This window comes from Tripterygium wilfordii, chromosome 23 (genome assembly GCF_013401445.1).
Source record: "Tripterygium wilfordii isolate XIE 37 chromosome 23, ASM1340144v1, whole genome shotgun sequence".
NCBI lineage: Eukaryota > Viridiplantae > Streptophyta > Magnoliopsida > Celastrales > Celastraceae > Tripterygium > Tripterygium wilfordii.
Window position 1 is genome coordinate 5,972,978 of NC_052254.1, and position 17,046 is coordinate 5,990,023.

Genomic DNA, 17,046 nt, shown 5'->3' on the forward strand with positions numbered 1-17,046 from the left:
AAAAACGGTTAATAGTGCAACTAAACAATGATTAACAACATACTTTATCTGATAAAAACAGATATTAAAATAACTTGCATTCAAAGCACACCGAAATGGCTCATCATTAAACTTCAAGTTCTAGATACCTATTAAAATTATCATGACTTCAAGCACTATCAAGCTTTTCTATATCTAAGGCATAATCAAGGGCTCTCAATACCGAGCAATCTCGTTAACTTTTTTTGCAACCGAACTAACTTGAGTGTCAAAGTGTCCCCTTGAGATACACCTCGGGAATCCCGTAATTCTTGTTATTTATCTGTGTAGAGAAGAGCAGCTGCTCATTAGTTCCTCCAAGTTTGATCAATTAAGACGACTGTAGGTTCAAGTAACAACTTACTGAACAATCAGTTAACTAATCCGATTTCCCACGTCATTAGTAGCAACTCCTTACACAACGTGATAAGCCAGTGGTTGATCATGAAGAATTAGATAAACATTGATGTAAGAAAGATACTCGATGTTAAACCAACACATCAAAGCGCAGCCTCATAACAAAATACCTCTCTAAAACCCAACTTATCGTATCAATTTTGCAAATCTTTTGATTTGGGATTGATATAACATTCTCATATCATGACAAACAGACAAAGCAACAGTTCTACATTCTACAAGTGGCAAATTGGTATGTTGCATGCCCTTTATTGTCCTCAATTTTAAAATAAAAAACTATTAAATTATTAAAAAAAACTGACCACTAGTTGGTGGCTCAAATTTCAAGAAATAGAATCAGATCAAATATGGGCACACACATTCTTGACATTATTGAGTTGTTGTCATTATTTGTAAGTACTTTGAGTCTGTGTGGAAATTATTTCATATTTTAGTTTCTAAAAAAGGATTTTGAAAGAAGTTTTAGAAACAAATTTAGGTCTAATTGTTGTGATCAAGGCCCATTGTAAAAAAAGCCTATTCTTGTTGAAACTACAAGGGACAATGATAGGTTGGTACTCACTATGGAATTTTTAGACGGATTAGGGGGTTCCGTAATTAATTTTAAATTATAGAGTCTACGATTGGAATCCATTGGCTTGAGAGATGTGTCCCTTCTAGACATTTAGATCCAGTAAAAAAACATATAGACATAAAACTACTCCTAAATAATCAATTACAGCTTTACCGTTTAGTTTAAGTTAGACCGCTTGCTTTAGTGCTTCCGTCTTTCGTAGACGGAAGCTTTCTTTTTCTTTTTGTTTTTAATTCAAAAATGCGTTAGTAAATAACTAAAGACTGAAGCTTTCTTTTCTTTTAATTAATTAAATATTTAAATGCATTTAAACGATTTCAATTATAGTGTTTCTATTTTTTCTTGTTTTCATGAGTGGTTTTGGGGTGGGGCGACACTGGCCGCCGTCCCGAGCCCCCAAATCCCTAACGTCCACAAATTTTTGAAAAAAGTTGTTATAGTAGTTTAAGCACAAACAATCAACTAAAAAATTAATAATTCCCAACATATTTCAACTAAAACACCAATAAATAAAATAAATTTGAAAATAAATAAAAAAAGAAAATATGAGCCCCTTTGTAGAGTTACTAGTAACATAAAAAAAGGGTCCCTTTAAAGAAAGCTTAAAAAACTTTACATCTAAATATATCAATGTCAAAAGGGGCCCCTTTTCTTATTGTTCGGTTCTCGTAAAACAGTAACATATTTTTATGATTGAATTTTTTTTGATTATTCAATCATACTAGTAAACTAAATATCATGTCACTAATCTCACATCCTATAATGCTAATACTTTTTTATTGACATTGTCATACCTATTTATAAATAGTAAAATTATAACTGTGTCATTACATGTGGGCATATAATGCTTATATTTTTCATGTTACTGTTTTCATGTTACTAATTTTTAAGAATAGAAACAATAGATCTAAATATATCAATGTCAAAAGGGGCACCTTTTCTTATTGTTCGGTTCCCGTGAAACAGTAACATATTTTTTATAATTGAATTTTATTTGATTATTCAATCATACTAGTAAACTAAATATAATGTCACTAATCCTACATCCTATAATGCTATACTGTTTTATTGTCATTGTCATACCTATTTATAAATAGTAAAATTATAACTGTGTCATTGCATGTGGGTATATAATGCTTATATTTTTCATGTTACTATTTTGATGTTGCTGTTTCTAAAATAGCTCATAGGTATGGTTCAACACTCCCAATTGAATAATCAAATATTGCTGTCCATATTTCTAAAAACACCCACCCAAATCATTTTCACATCCATTTTAATTTTTCAAAAACATTAAACTGTTCTAGAAATTACAATCGAACACACTCTTTACTTTTATTTCTTTGCGTCTTGTGACTCTTGTCTACTTTAGGACTGTTGGCCCTTTTGAATTTGTATCTCTGTATATGGGCAACGACTGTTTCTGTACAACATTGAAGTGAATAAACTGGTCACTAATTGTTATTGTAAATATGAAGATGAATCTATGTCGATAATATTATTTTAAAAAGAATAATATTATTTTAAAGAGGTGTAATGTTATAAATGGTCAATAATTGTTATTTCTTTTTTATTTCTTAGATGTTTTCTAGGGTTTTGGTTTTAGTTTTGGTGGGTAGTTTGGACCAAAATTTGGGCTTTTTTGGATAAAAAAAAAAAGCCTGGAATTTTGGGTATTTGTGGGTTCATGGGTTTTAAGCAAATAAATGAATTTTTGGGTTTGGATTTTTTTATTTTTGATTTTTGTATTCTTTTTTAAATTAATTTTTGTATTTATTATTATTTTAAAATTCAGCCGGACGAAAACCGGTTTCTATACTTTGTTATAAGTGAAATCATGTAAAGAATAGTACTAATTATGCATATTTTCTAATCTATATGCGCACAACAACTATATGCAGACAACTACTGACTTGTATCATTCATTCATTAAGTACCATTTCCATAACCCCAAATTTCCCCATCACTCTATAGTTGCAAAAGGTCGGCACATAAAAAGTTTTAGGTTCCTATCCAATTACAAAAATTCACTCTATTACTACTTCAGATAAGCCACCACCAAAGCCAGATGCAAAACCAAAATGTCCTCCTTTGTTACAACATTGCTTCATGTGGCTCTTGCAACAAGTCCCCATCTCCCTCTTCTCCAAACTCATACAGACATGTAGGGCCACTGATTGCAAATGATTTGGTGGAACATCCATGTTTGTTTGAAGCTGATGATTGCAGCAGGAAACTGACTTACTTGAGTCAGAAGAATGAATTGAATGGCAACCACCGGTCTCAGCGATTTTGTTGCCTTCTTCTAGTTCAATGGTATCCTTCAAATGTTTAGCAACATGGGGCCCATTTTCGCCCTCATGTTCTGGATGCAAGTTCATATATTTAGGACCAGAACAACCATGGTTGTGTCTATGGTCTGCCCCTGCAGTATTATGGACCGTATTGCAATTATGGTCGTACCAGCTGGTCCTGTGAGACTGATGTGTGTCACTACACTTATTAGTCCCACATGAGTCGGAACCGAAAGGCTTTGGCTGACATTTTGAGGCACATTTTTGGGCAGAAAATGTTTCAGGTTCGCATACTTCTTGGTTCTTTTTGTCGGAGCAACAATGCTGATGTTTGTGGCTACCACCAGAAGTATTATGTTCGAGTTTAGTACGAGATGTGCCACATTTTGTTCCGTGTTTGTGGGTTCCCCTTGAAAGCATCATGCTGTTAAGGGTTACTAGCAGACACGTCCCGGCGTCAGCAAGAACAGCAGCCCAAACAAGTGGATGAACTACAATGGCCAAGACAAGGATAATAGCCTTGGTAGAAAATGACAGCACAACATTTTGAATAACTTTCCGATGTGCTTTCCTTGCGAGTTTGATGGCTCTCGCTATTTTTCTTAGATCATTTGACATAAGAATCACATGCCCTGCCTCAGTTGCCAGAGCCGAGCCTGAAACGCCCATTGAGATGCCAATGTCTGCAATAGCCAAGGCCGGAGCATCATTAACACCATCTCCGATCATGGCAGTTTGCCCTTCCTCCTTAAACGCTTCAATAATCTTTGCCTTGTCTTCAGGAAGTAATTCGGAATGAACCAAATCTAGGGCATTGTCTAGCTGCAAATTATATGTGAATGTACCTAAAATCGCTGAATTCATAAGCCTATCTATTCACTATAGGCAATTCAGCTAGCCAACAACTAGAACAATGGAGAATTTGCAGAATGACTATCTCAGGTTGGCACATAATATAGGTTTGGATTTGGTGTGTACCTGCTTTTGTACATGTGTCGCTGCTGCATGACTATCCCCGGTTAGCATAGCAGTCTTAATTCCCAGTAACTTAAGCTTTTTGATTGCCTCATGAACTCCTGTTCGACAATCATCAGAAAGGCTAAAAATTCCTACTGGGGTTGTCCCAGAAAATATGTATCTTACACCCTTTCCTCCATCAGAATCACCTTCAGTAGCTGGAACTAGAGATTTATAAGCATAACGATTAGTCAGAACGAGCACAAAAACAGAGTAACTAGGTCAGCTTATATAATTCTGAATGTAAAATCAGGCAAAAGCTTTCACCTGTGTCACAACCAGCTCGAAGAGCGATTTTTCTGTTTCCAATATAGACGCCGTTGCCTTCAATTTTTCCATAAATTCCCTCGCCGGGAAAATTCTGAAATTCCTCCACAGCTTCGGGCTTAGGCTCAGCGGAAAGCGACCTCCCATAGTCCACAAGTGCAGCTGCCATTGGATGACTTGACTTACTTTCAATGCTTGAAACCCTTCAATGATATACAAAACTTGTATTAGTATCCATCGGAGAATCAAACTTTTTGTGATGTTTGTGTAAGGCTAGAGGTAACATAATAAGTCCTTACCAGTAAAGCAATTTGTCAATACTAATGTCATCACAGAGGGATTGGAAATCCGTCACTACAAATTCACCTCTTGTAATTGTGCCAGTTTTATCAAAAGCCATGACCTTAATTTTCGAAAGGGTTTCAAGATATTCGCCGCCTTTGATTAGAAGGCCGTAATGTGCAGCCTTTGTAATTGCACAGAATGTTGCAACAGGGGTTGAGAGGACGAGAGCACATGGACATGCACTTACTAAAACAACTAAAGCCAAGTAAAGCCAGTGTTTCAGGTTGTGAACTCTTAACGCAGCTGGAATCACAGCCAAGCATATCGATATAACTATCACCGCTGCAAAAACACATATGAAATCTGTAATATTTCGATGAAAGTATCGATTCGAAGAGATACACCTTAAATAAGGAGAGAATATCAAACTAACCAGGGGTGTAATACTTGACACATTTGTTAATCAATCTCTCAGTTTTTGATTTGTTAGTCTGAGCTTCTTCTACTAACTTTGTCATCTTAGACACCAAACAGTCTTCAGCTAGAGCAGTTGTTTTGACACTAATATAACCTGGGAAACAAAAATGAGAAGGTATTAGCTTCAATCCAAGCCTGCATCAGTTAGAGAAAGCAATTACCATTCAGGTTCATCGTTCCGGCCCAGACAATGGAGTCCCTTCGCTTTGACACTGGAAACGACTCCCCGGTTAAAGTTCTCTCGTCCATTTCAGCTTCGCCTTCTACAACAACTCCATCAATAGGTACAGCTGCACCAGCCTTAACAGCAAGGATTGTATTCACCTTTATTTCATCGACGTTAACCTCTTCTCCAGTCTCGGCTATGACTGCTTTTTGAGGGGTTATGCTCATCCACGCTTGCATCACTGCCTTCGTCTGACACAGGTATATAAAAGGAATCAGTTTATATATATTGGTTGCATAGCTATAGTAACACTTTCAATTAAATTTGAACTGACTTTAGAAAAAGACACAAAAAGCTCCACTTTTATCAGTCAGCCTGTGAATTAACATGCAATTATGTCCGGAACAGAGATGGCCATCCAAAACACTGTAACATTTTTGGTTTTTTCATTATCATCCGAGCCTTGTATCAAACTATTTGAGATCGGCTACATGAATCCATCAGAAAAATAAATGACTTGGGACGCTCTCCCGGTACTCTCTAAGGGAATATATTCATATAATTGTTCGCAAGTTTTATGAGAGTTTTACAATGTATGGCTGCCAAACTAGCGCAATCCTCCTTTTCTACTATGCACAAATTTCCCCTTTCCTTCCTTAAATCAAAATTTTTGCAGAACAAATTGTACATTTCAATTCAATATAGATAAATTAGGGTTTTGGTTAAGTACCTTATGGCTTGCCATTGACTCGAGCCATTCTCCGATGTTGAAGAAGAAGACAATAGTTGCAGCCTCTAAAAAGTCATGCATAACAGTTGTTGCTATCACTGTAAACAACAAACACATACGCATGGTGTGTAAGTAAGCAGTTATGATAGAGAATTAGAGAATACGCATGGTGTGTAAGTAAGCAGTTATGATAGAGAATTAGAGATTATAGTAGTGGTATGTGGTTAGTTGGTATCCCAATTATCTCAACTGCTGAGTTGTATGCACAGAATTTTATGTGCATCATGTGTAACATGTGGAGTTCACGAATTCATTTGGATCCTGAACGTCCAACCCAACAACTGAGATAATTGGGATATCAACTGCTCGGATCTTTATAAGTAGACAACAGTCAATATTTACCTAACCTAGTAACCATTAAAGCAAAGCGTGTGATGTATGATTTACTCAAAAAACATACAACACTACTCATAGATGTATCAGATTGGTTCTAAACTTGTACTAAATGCGTCTATGCTATCACTTTCACGCTGACGCAACAGCTACCCTATCCGTTGTCATCCCTACTACACTTCATATATTTCTTTCTCACAAGTAATTAAAAAATGTTAAAATAATTAAATTACTTACCTGAAATAAGAATGAGAATGGTGATGTCTGCAAACCTAAAGTTTGCAATGGAGGCAAAGGCTCTAAGGAAAATTGGAAGAATTCCGGCGGCCACCGCAGCAAGAGCCACCCAATGTAAAGGATGGTACAAGTATTTGAAGATTGAGATTGCAAGTAAGAAACCACAGACATTTGTGTACGCGTTTGGCCACTTTTTCTTGAAGCCTCCCACATCTCCTGCTGATGCTCTTGCATTGGCTTCAAGTCTGTATTTGTTAAGTGCTTCCACTGTAATTATTATATTAACCCACAAATATTCCATTAATCTACAGTCAAAATATATTAATTAATAAATTCAATATATTGAAAATTGACAAAGAAAAAAAAAGAGAAAATAAGTATAAAACTTCAAATATGATTGATTTTTTAGGATAATCTGGTCAATGAGACGAGAAAGACAAAATAAGTTAAGAAAGAGGGAAAGTGACACCCACCAAACAAAACAAATTCCCTACCTACTGAGCTTGACACATCACCTGGATCCCCTTTTTGACCATACCCATATATATGTCAAGTTCATTTCATTATTTATCTGTATTATTGCACTAATATATATATATATATATGTATATATTTTACCAATAAAATATATTATCATCACTAGTGCCATGGATGGTTTAATTAAGACAACAAAAATAACCAAAAAAAAAGAAAAAAAATAATGGGGAAGTGGGAGGTTTAAGAAATTGCCAATTTGAAGCTGAGAAATGACAAGATTGTCATGGAGAACAATGAGAGTTCTTGTTGGCACAATGACAGAGAAATCTTTGATTCCATCAATGGATTTGAGGATGTTCTCAACTAGAGGAACCTCTGATGAGCAGCACAAACCCAACACATCAAAGTAGCTTTTCTGCAACTTTTTCTTCCCCTCTGTAGACATTATTGCTCTCTATATCCCTACTCGATCTGCAAACACCCAAAAAAAAGAAAAAATCAGAGAGAGAGCTGTTATAATGCAAGTGAACAAAGAAAAAGGGAGAGAGAGAGAGATGCACATAGATTTAATTGGATTTTGGACACAATACAAGTTATGAGAAGAAAAAAGGACCAAAAATTAGAGAGAAATCTATAAATATATATGTTTGTCATAACTTGATAAATAGAAAATAAAAATTAATGGAAGATCTTAGATACCTTGAATACAGAAGAGGAGGAAGAAGGATGAAGTGGGTATGTATGGTACTGGCCTTTAAATATAGAATGAAACCTACGAATTTTATTTTATTTTTTCTATAAACTACAGATGTATTGCAACACAGTAACAAGAAGAAAACAACAAGGCATCGGATGAGACAATCTGAAAACATCATACTAAAAACAAAATGGGGAATAAATCATAAAATCTGATTCTCTTTTCTCTAGTGGAGAATCAGTTGATTAATAATGGTATTGTACAGAATGGAACCCACGTGTAAATCCACAGAAATGCATTGTTTTTTATGACCAAGGACAGCATATGTGCTCATGAGTATTGTGATTTTATTATTCTCTTTCTTCTGCTTTTTAAATAAATTTTTTTTGTTCAAATCTTGTATTTGTTATGCAAGTAAACAACTTTGGTTGCTTTTAATAATTTTTTTGTGGCTTTTACACGTTGCTTTATAGTCTTTGCGTGAGGCTTTTTCGCATCGGCATCCACAGATTGCACTTATTACATTTGGTGCCAATTCCACCCACGTAATTGGAGTGTCTAGTTTTTTAAGCCGATAAGGTTTGATAATGAAATGTACGTAACATGCATGCTTATGTGCTCAAATTTTACGTACGGGTTCGAGTAGGAATGTAACCGGTTTAATCGGGGACTAGTCGGTTCTCTTAAAAAAAAAGGCCGATTCCTAAATCACTGGTTTATAAGGCATAAATTGGGCTGGAAAGAGGGACGGTCCAAGGTTGAATTAGCCGGTCCAATTTGGTTTTAATAACATGGATTTTTTCTCACCACACCTAGAGAATGTTAAATCAAATTCTTACAATCGGGGCGTAGACAGGGACTACACTAGATTATAGTCCCACCTCCAAATTTACTATATATATAATATAGATATATATAGCTATACACACACTTGGCCTTTTTAATGGCAAAAAAGCAAATTTAACCTAATAGTAATGCACAATACATATAACCATGATATTACCCATTACATTGTTGTGAATATTACACAACAATATATAACAACAATTTTTGTTTTAAAAACTTAGATTGAAATTGAAATATGACTTCTAGTCATACATTTATATATTATTATTTCATCTAGTACATTGTATTTAAATAAATTTTATCAATTTTAATATGTATTTAAGTTAATTTTTTGGCATACTTTATGAGGCCAAATATAAGATGAATGTTCATCGATAATTGCCTTCAAAAAAAAATTCGAGAACACTGCACTTGATCTAATTTTTTTTTAATGTTAGCCCGCCCCATTATTATTTCCTGGCTCCGCACCTAGTTACAGATCTCAATCGCATAGGTGAGGTGGAGTAATTGTAATAATATATGTTGGGATTGACCCCCTAACTATTGGGCTGGTCTTTGGTGTAAGATCTATCCTTAATAATTAGTATTAGAGTTGAACTCTTCCAATCGAAGCATGTGTGGCCCTGTGAGATTCTGCATTCTAGGTCAATCCATAGAAGTGTTATCTAGAAAATATATAATTAAGTTGTCATTTGGCTCGCATAATCCAACTTTCCAAGAATAAGAGTTTTTTTTTTTTTTTACTAATAATTCTAATGTTTGGTTGGTAGAATCTTTGAAATCTAAAATTACTTGAATTCATCCAAAAAAAAGAGGAATCATTGGAATCCTCATTTATTTTTAATTAAATACCTATAACGTCATTTTGAAAAACACATAATTTTTACAATATCTCAAATTATTTTTAATTTGAATTTAAATTTAAATATATTATACAATATAAAATAATTGTAATTTTTACTCTAACCAAATATGGCCAGTGAAATCAATTATCTCAGGAAAATAGTAAAACAATATGATCCAAACATGACAAAGAATGAGGATGTCAAGAGAATAGTTTTTCTAGCATTTTTTTTCTCCATTCACATCACCAAATTTGCGAATCAAACAAAACTAAAAAATATGCATGAAAGGACATAATATATGTACTTTTTGTTCCTTCCACTTTATTTTCCAACTCAAACGGATCACGCAAGTGTTTCATGAAGATTTCATGTTTGTTCAACCGCCTGCAATTGTGAAAGTCACCAGCTGGTCTGCCACTTTTGCATACATTACTCCACTTGTACCTATTTTATTCCTACTTATGTTTATTGTTTAATTAATATTTTTAAATTTAAATGTCTTTATCATTGTGCTAACTAATTATATACTTTATACTTTAAATTATTTATATATATATATAAATCATCCGTATGATTCTATTGTATAAGAAAATTATGAAAATCTTATAGAAAAAAAGATGACCCCTTCATCATTTTGTTTACAAGAAAAGTGGAGCAGTTGATCTTGCTACTCTTCATAAAACAATATCACATGACAATTGATCTGTCACCATAACCTGGTTGTTACTCTTCATAAAGTCACATGACAAAACACACAGTATCATCACTTCTCAAGGTCGCTAAGCCTTTCTAAAAACAAAGTCCAGAAACCACATACGGTATCGGTAACAGACAACTCTTATGGAACATTAATACTAATAAACAGAGTAAACTTTTCTTAATGTGTCTTCACTTTTACATAAAATTCAACAGAGAGAGATGTAGCTTAAGGTACTACCGTATGCGATTCCTGAAAGTGAAACTGACATTTTCAGGAGAATGCAGATCCCTCCTTGCAGAAATTTGCATAACTGCACCATCAGCGAGCATGCGTTGCAATACTCTTGTTATGTTTTTGGTGTCATCAATTCCAAGATGGTGACTTCCCAACACTCGTATTTGACGTTGCTTCAACATTGCCATCATCCCTCTAGCCTGTCGGACATGATTAAGAAACATATAACGTATGTTAAATAAAGCTTGCCATTTAAAATTACGATAAAAAATTAGGGTTCCCCGATCCCGACACCTAGGGCTGGTGGGAGTTCAAACTATTTCACTTAGGAATAGAGCTAAAGCAACAAAGGGGTTAAAGGTTTAAATCATGGGAATAGCTTCTCCGCAAGGCAGGAGACTGAGGCTGCCCTTCCATACTGTAAACAAGTAGTAGTTTGTCCTTTAAATTACAGTTTGAAGAAATAGTTTTTTGAATCCCACATTTAGCTATTTGTGCGACTTTCTCTCCATCAACAAGCATCATACCGACACCAAAAGGAAATGTAAATGTAACTTTCAAGTTCACAACATAAACAGTCATAGTCCATGTGGAATGGAGCATTAGCTTATAGGATAAAGAAGTGTTTTACCGTATATCATCCAAAAGGACCAGCTTTAATTCATTATCAGGGTGATGCCTTGCATATTGATATGAAATAAATGTGATTTCTCTTTTAAGCTACAAGATGTCATATCAAGGGGGATTTACAAGTGTTCATTAAAAGCTGAAAACTAAAATAAAGTGTTGGTTTACCTCTTGATTGTAAAAGTTAAGGTAGACATCTTTCAGATTGATCCACTCCATAAAATATGGGGGAAGCTTCATCTTTGACACTTTACACTGTTGAGGGACCTTCGTTTTCAAATCCCAATTCCCACTGGTACCAGTGGAACAGAAAATATGTCAGCAAACAAATATAGAGAACTCCTCAACACGAAAATCCACAAACGAAGTATCATGTGTAGATAATAAGGAATTGCTCATTTCAAGTACGATAAGACACACCAAGTTACAAATGCTGCTCGATTAAGCAGCCCAGACCGATCATTGCCCCACAAGTGATGCTGAGCCAACCAAGCTTCAAATTGTTGGATAACTTCCTTAAATGGGAGAGCTGTGTCATGCCAGACCCTGCAAAATTATGCATGTAAGCAAGATTATACAGAAAGCTAAGAGATTGCAGGGAACTATTATCTTCCAAGTTGTCATACAAGTCATGATGCAAAAATGAAAACTTAATCTACACAGTTACACACTATTTCTCTAGCACCATAATCTATCCAGTGGTCAGACTGACAGGTATTAATTTTAAAATCTCCGATTTCAACCGTTTCGTTATGTAGCTTCTCAATAATTAAACTATGCCACAAAAATGGATATATGGTGATCTGACATTATGGAATCAGTCGCATTGTTTGGGGTGGTGAATAAATAAAATATTCCTAGGATCCCAAACCAAATACATTGTCCTACTGAGCAAAGTAACTCTGCAACATGAAGCTTGTCATCCTCAAAATGGAGAAAAAGCGAAAAACTTGAAAAATGTAAAATTCCTATTGGCTAGCCTACACAGCTTCAGGATTTTTCACCCCTCTTTTGGGATGGTACCATAATTTATATGTGCAATGCTTTGGTGGTTCTAGTCGCAACAATGAAGTATTATTGCTCTTGTAGAGACTTGAGACAACCATGACATCAAATGGCAATAGCTAAACTGGTAACATTGCTACTCCCAAGGCTGACAGAAAAATAATTGGAAATCCACAGGACAGATAACTGCTACAAAAGCCATGGTTGATAAATTTGGTCTAGACTAAATCTTGTCGGTCTTTTTCATCAACAGCTTGCTTGCACACTAAATCTTGTCAAAATCATAGAGAAGCTGAGTCCAAATCTTGTTAGAAGGCAAGCAAGTTGGAACATCAAATAAAAAAATCAGGAAATTTGCTGCATAGCTATAAACCATTTTAAAGTTTCCATAACCACTACGAAGTTTTGGTATTATAAAGGTGACATCTACATCAATGTCACAGCCATTGTCTTGTTTGGCACCCAACACTAAGTAAGACACTTGCATGAAAATAATTTTCAACTTTGCAACATACCGATCAACTCCAAATTTGCCATATTTCCCTTCAATGTATTCGTTTATTCTTTGCTCACTCATCGCTGAGGGTCTTACAAACCTGTAAAAGGCATATGTACATATATTTATACACACACATATAAAAGCAATGAAAACACATCATGCTTCGTACATGTAAGTAACTGTTCCAAAGAACAGAGGTGAAAATAAAAAGGGCTAACAATTTACAAGATTATATTTGAACTGAAGTAACTATCTCAAATATAATAACCAACACATCAGAAGAAAGCATGCCAACTTTGTAGTTCTAGGAAGCCAACTTCTTAAGGGACACAAATTCGGGGGCCCATATAAGCATAGATATAATGTCAACGAGACGACGACAGATTCAAATATTATATAATAACTAAATAAGCATATAAGTTGTTACTATACAAAAAAAAAACGCATGCTTATAACTGAATCTATCTGTAGCATTTAAAGAAATGAGTTCAAAGCAATAGACTCTAGATCATGAGTTTATTACATGACCATTTGCATTGTACTGGATAACTGGTTACCTGTCCATTTATTAAAAAGTTGAGTACATTCAAAAACATGATCTTCTTGGGAGAACTACGTTACGCTGCGCATTTGCAATTGTAAAGTTAAGTTAATCTTAAAAGACCGTCAATAAAAATGAGTTTATTCAAGTAATAATAACCCAAATACTGTAGTGATATCTAAAATAGGTGAGTTGGACAAAGATTGAAAAAGAATAATGAACACTCATCAGGTGTAGAAGAATTGAAACCTAAACAAGAAATGGAAATATTCTAAAACCTGTGAAAGAAATCGACAATAGCCATGGTTTTAGCATCTAAAATCAGCACAGGAAATTCAAGAATCTCAACTTTCCCTTCCAAATCAAGCACCAAGAAAAATTCAAATTTCTGAGACTGCTTGTGTTCAAAGAAAGCAGCATCCACATGAAGATCCTTACAGCAATCGTGATTAAACGTCTCTATATGGAGAGGATCATCCATCTGAAGAGCAGCATAATTCTAATTATAACCAGAGATTACAAATCTGCACATCTTAATATCAAAATATTTTGAGAAGATCCCTGTATTACATGTTCTTAAAACCACATGCTTGATAAACATGGAACAAAGCTCTAGACACGGCATCTAATGGATCTCATCAGAAAATTAAGAAAAGTAAAAAAAAAAAAAAAACTGTCTATTAGATTACCTTGGCCATGTATCTCAACACTACATGTTATGGACAAAAGCAAGAAATCCAAGATAACAACCTCATGAGGAAAAAAATCACAAAAAAAAGAAAGATGCCATAAATTGCAAATGCAATGTCAACTTTTATAGATCATAAGAGCAGGTTCGACGAAGATGGTCATGATGGAAACAGAGTCTGTTTCCATCATAACCAACAGAGGCATCACAACACAAATAAATAAAAAAGGAAAATAATTGACAAACACAAGGCACAATCTGATCTCATTGGGCATTCACTTCTATTGGGGTAATTCTTCTCTCATTATCGAACTCCTATCAATTATCTCATTGGACATGCACTTGTAAGGTAAGCATATTTTCATTTGTTTGATTGCAAAAACATCCAATCTCAAGAACCGTTCAGTTCAAAATCTCATTTTCTGACTTGGTATTATCAAAATCATGTGAGTGTGCCCAAATACCTTGCGGACTTTGTGTTATTGAATATCATATTTGCAATTGATCACTACTTGTGCACATAGGGTCTTCCATAAAAATGAAAATACGTCTTCCCATTGTTTCAAATATTGCTTCTTTGATTCCCAGACAAAAATAAGAGGCTGATAATTGTTCCCTAAATTTTACAAGCATTTACGAAAGTATTTAATAAGCAAGAGGCAAACATCTCACTCAGGATTGAGATGATCACATACCAATATGATGAGCTTCTTGCGTATCAAATGTTCATGAAAATACACAAGGATCCTCAAATTCATGTTTCCATGTTTAAACATGACTTATGATACGTGGATGTGACATTTAAGCTTTCTTTAGTTGACAGGAATCCAAGAAAAATCTTAAAACCCAGGACAAGATACTCAACTATGATAAATGGTATATACGACTGTTTGAGTACTTGAGAGAGGGAGAGATAAGCAGCTTTGGATAGGTTACCCATACAATCCCAAAGGAGCAAAACCTATTGATATAACTTTCTAACATGACCTGATTAGAGGGATTCCAAAGACGTTGCAGAAGAGGTGTTTGGATTGTGTTACGAGTTACCATCATAAGATACTAAATTTTACTGAATGCCCCAAGCACTCAACTTATTAGAACTCATCACATTACTATGAATATTTTACTGATATCTCAAGCAGCAATGAACAGATCCAATGAGTCCAAGTATCCTCCATCTTTATGCTGACAAGGTGCAATCACTTAAGAAAGACTATTAGAAAATGCACTTGATTCGGTAGCATATTCAGCCCCTATATAAAAGCTTATACCCAACTAATGTCTGTGAATAAGTTAGTTCATTAAAACATTTATTCCACTAGAGCCACTCGGTACCCACGGAAACCCCACTAATCATCCATACCTTGTGAACATGGACGCATAAGATTATGCAGCAGTTAACCATTCTACATCATATATTTCCCAGTTTGTAGTTGAAACATTTCATCAAACACATGGCGTTCCCCCAGAAACAGTCGTATACAAAGAATAAAGATACTAAAACAGAAACCCTTTTGAAAATCAAATAATGAGATGGAGATGCACTAAAATATCCATTTACCTTGGTGCATTTGCCTTGTGTGTAGTACAAGCACACGGGCCTCCAGCGAGCAGTGCCATGGCTTGGTGGCAGAGAGGCTGAGGAAGATTCCATGGTAGCAGAGAGGCTGAATCCACGGACGACTATAGGTGTTGAGCGTCTGATGGACGGTAACGGGACAAAGGAAGGAGAGAGAAGTGAAGAAATTCTAGAGAGAGAAAACCTAGAGAAAGCCATGGAAATTGACTTAACTTTCGATTTGTAAATGTTTGGCGGGGTTTCTGGGTTTCTTTCTCTTTTTAAACAGTACTTGAACTCGTACTACATTGTAAAAACCCGAATATATGAGTCCCCCGCCCGGTAAACACCAGACAAATAGACAATTATAGTTCCCTCTCCACACGCACCAACTGAGATTTCTAGGTTTCAATCAATTCTATCACCTACCAGAGCCGGATCGAACCGCTGGTCGACGTGGTGTAAGGCGTAAACCATTACGTGGAACAACGGACCTCATAGGTTATGCCATTATGGGCCTAAAGTTCAACCAGAGTCTGGCCCAAAAGTTTCTCAAATCTATATGACATTAAAATAACCATTGAATAAAAGCACATATGTAGGGCCCATTTTATATCCAACATTCCACATTAAATGAGGGTCTTTTGAGGGTCACTTTTTTGGGATATCAAGCATTATCCTTTTCATTAATAAAAATCACAAAGTATTTTTCTAACTCTTGCTATCAAGTTTATTTGTGACATATTTTGGGTGTTCAATTAATTGTCCAACCTATGAGTGCATCAAGTGATATTGGAGCATGAGAATCTAAGATACTCCTGCTCACGACCCGGAAGACTGGAGTAGGGTCGAGCTTGCCCTTTTGGTGGCCCTGGGCAAAAAATTACTTGGAGGCCTTTATACTTAAAAAACATAAAATATAACACATTAAATTTTTGATGGCTGGAACCCAATTTTGGGAGGCTAGGCCATCACGCCTTGAATTTCATTACATAGAATTTACAATCAGTCATTACAAAAATTGGAAAAAAAAAATCTACATTTTGAAAATTAGATGAAATCACATAAATATCTTAGACCTTACAACATTTTGAAAAGCAAAATCATCAATAACAGCCTCAAAGTCACACTTATTCAACATATGTTTTTCGATGCATAAGATGGCCAATCCATTCAACCTCTCTTGTGACATAGTTTATCGCAAAAAGTTTTTCAACAATTTTAGGTTAGAAAAGCTCCTCTCTGCTGATGCAACAGTTATTGGAACAATTAATAAAATTCTATAAGCTATAGAAACATTTGGTAAACAATCCAAAGATTCCACAAACTCAAGAACTTGAATGGCTGTCTCTGTTCCTGTAGGTAAGTAAATGATCAACACTTGCAATTCACTAATCAAGTCATCGGAGTTAATATTTGATTTGTTGCCATGTGTTAGAGCAACTTCGAGCTTG

General features: G+C 35.1%; 2 protein-coding genes across 4 annotated transcripts; both read right to left on the reverse strand.

Moving 5' to 3' along the window:
• Nucleotides 1-2,930: 2,930 nt before the first annotated feature.
• On the reverse strand, nucleotides 2,931-7,819 carry LOC119993023 (cadmium/zinc-transporting ATPase HMA2-like). Of its 2 annotated transcripts, none has more exons than XM_038839912.1 (9): nucleotides 7,605-7,819; nucleotides 6,876-7,142; nucleotides 6,246-6,343; nucleotides 5,511-5,766; nucleotides 5,306-5,443; nucleotides 4,887-5,214; nucleotides 4,588-4,790; nucleotides 4,282-4,484; nucleotides 2,931-4,125 (listed from the first exon to the last, which is right to left on the reverse strand). In XM_038839912.1, exons 1-9 carry the CDS (start codon nucleotides 7,795-7,797, stop codon nucleotides 3,037-3,039), a joined length of 2,775 nt encoding a protein of 924 aa, XP_038695840.1. In that variant the 5' UTR covers nucleotides 7,798-7,819; the 3' UTR covers nucleotides 2,931-3,036. The 2 variants fall into 2 exon arrangements, with proteins under 2 accessions (XP_038695840.1, XP_038695841.1); XM_038839913.1 differs by having other exon boundaries at nucleotides 3,983-4,148.
• Nucleotides 7,820-10,417: 2,598 nt separating this feature from the next.
• Nucleotides 10,418-16,012, reverse strand: LOC119992957 (uncharacterized exonuclease domain-containing protein At3g15140). Of its 2 annotated transcripts, none has more exons than XM_038839805.1 (6): nucleotides 15,596-16,012; nucleotides 13,700-13,827; nucleotides 12,822-12,902; nucleotides 11,722-11,847; nucleotides 11,470-11,593; nucleotides 10,418-10,874 (listed from the first exon to the last, which is right to left on the reverse strand). In XM_038839805.1, exons 1-6 carry the CDS (start codon nucleotides 15,809-15,811, stop codon nucleotides 10,674-10,676), a joined length of 876 nt encoding a protein of 291 aa, XP_038695733.1. In that variant the 5' UTR covers nucleotides 15,812-16,012; the 3' UTR covers nucleotides 10,418-10,673. The 2 variants fall into 2 exon arrangements, with proteins under 2 accessions (XP_038695733.1, XP_038695732.1); XM_038839804.1 differs by having other exon boundaries at nucleotides 13,625-13,827; nucleotides 15,596-16,009.
• Between the last annotated feature and the right edge of the window lie 1,034 nt (nucleotides 16,013-17,046).

What these genes read in the sequence shown, in the direction of transcription:
- LOC119993023 (XM_038839912.1), bottom strand. Translation starts at nt 7,797, where the DNA reads ATGTCTACAGAGGGGAAGAAAAAGTTGCAGAAAAGCTACTTTGATGTG. An exon ending in CGGAACGATGAACCTGAATG is followed by an intron (nt 5,444 to 5,510) that starts GTAATTGCTTTC and finishes TTTGTTTCCCAG; the next exon opens with GTTATATTAGTGTCAAAACA. An exon ending in TCGAGCTGGTTGTGACACAG is followed by an intron (nt 4,485 to 4,587) that starts GTGAAAGCTTTT and finishes ATAAATCTCTAG; the next exon opens with TTCCAGCTACTGAAGGTGAT.
- LOC119992957 (XM_038839804.1), bottom strand. Translation starts at nt 15,811, where the DNA reads ATGGCTTTCTCTAGGTTTTCTCTCTCTAGAATTTCTTCACTTCTCTCT. An exon ending in ATTGTCGATTTCTTTCACAG is followed by an intron (nt 12,903 to 13,624) that starts GTTTTAGAATAT and finishes TGCCTTTTACAG; the next exon opens with GTTTGTAAGACCCTCAGCGA. An exon ending in CGAGCAGCATTTGTAACTTG is followed by an intron (nt 11,594 to 11,721) that starts GTGTGTCTTATC and finishes CACTGGTACCAG; the next exon opens with TGGGAATTGGGATTTGAAAA.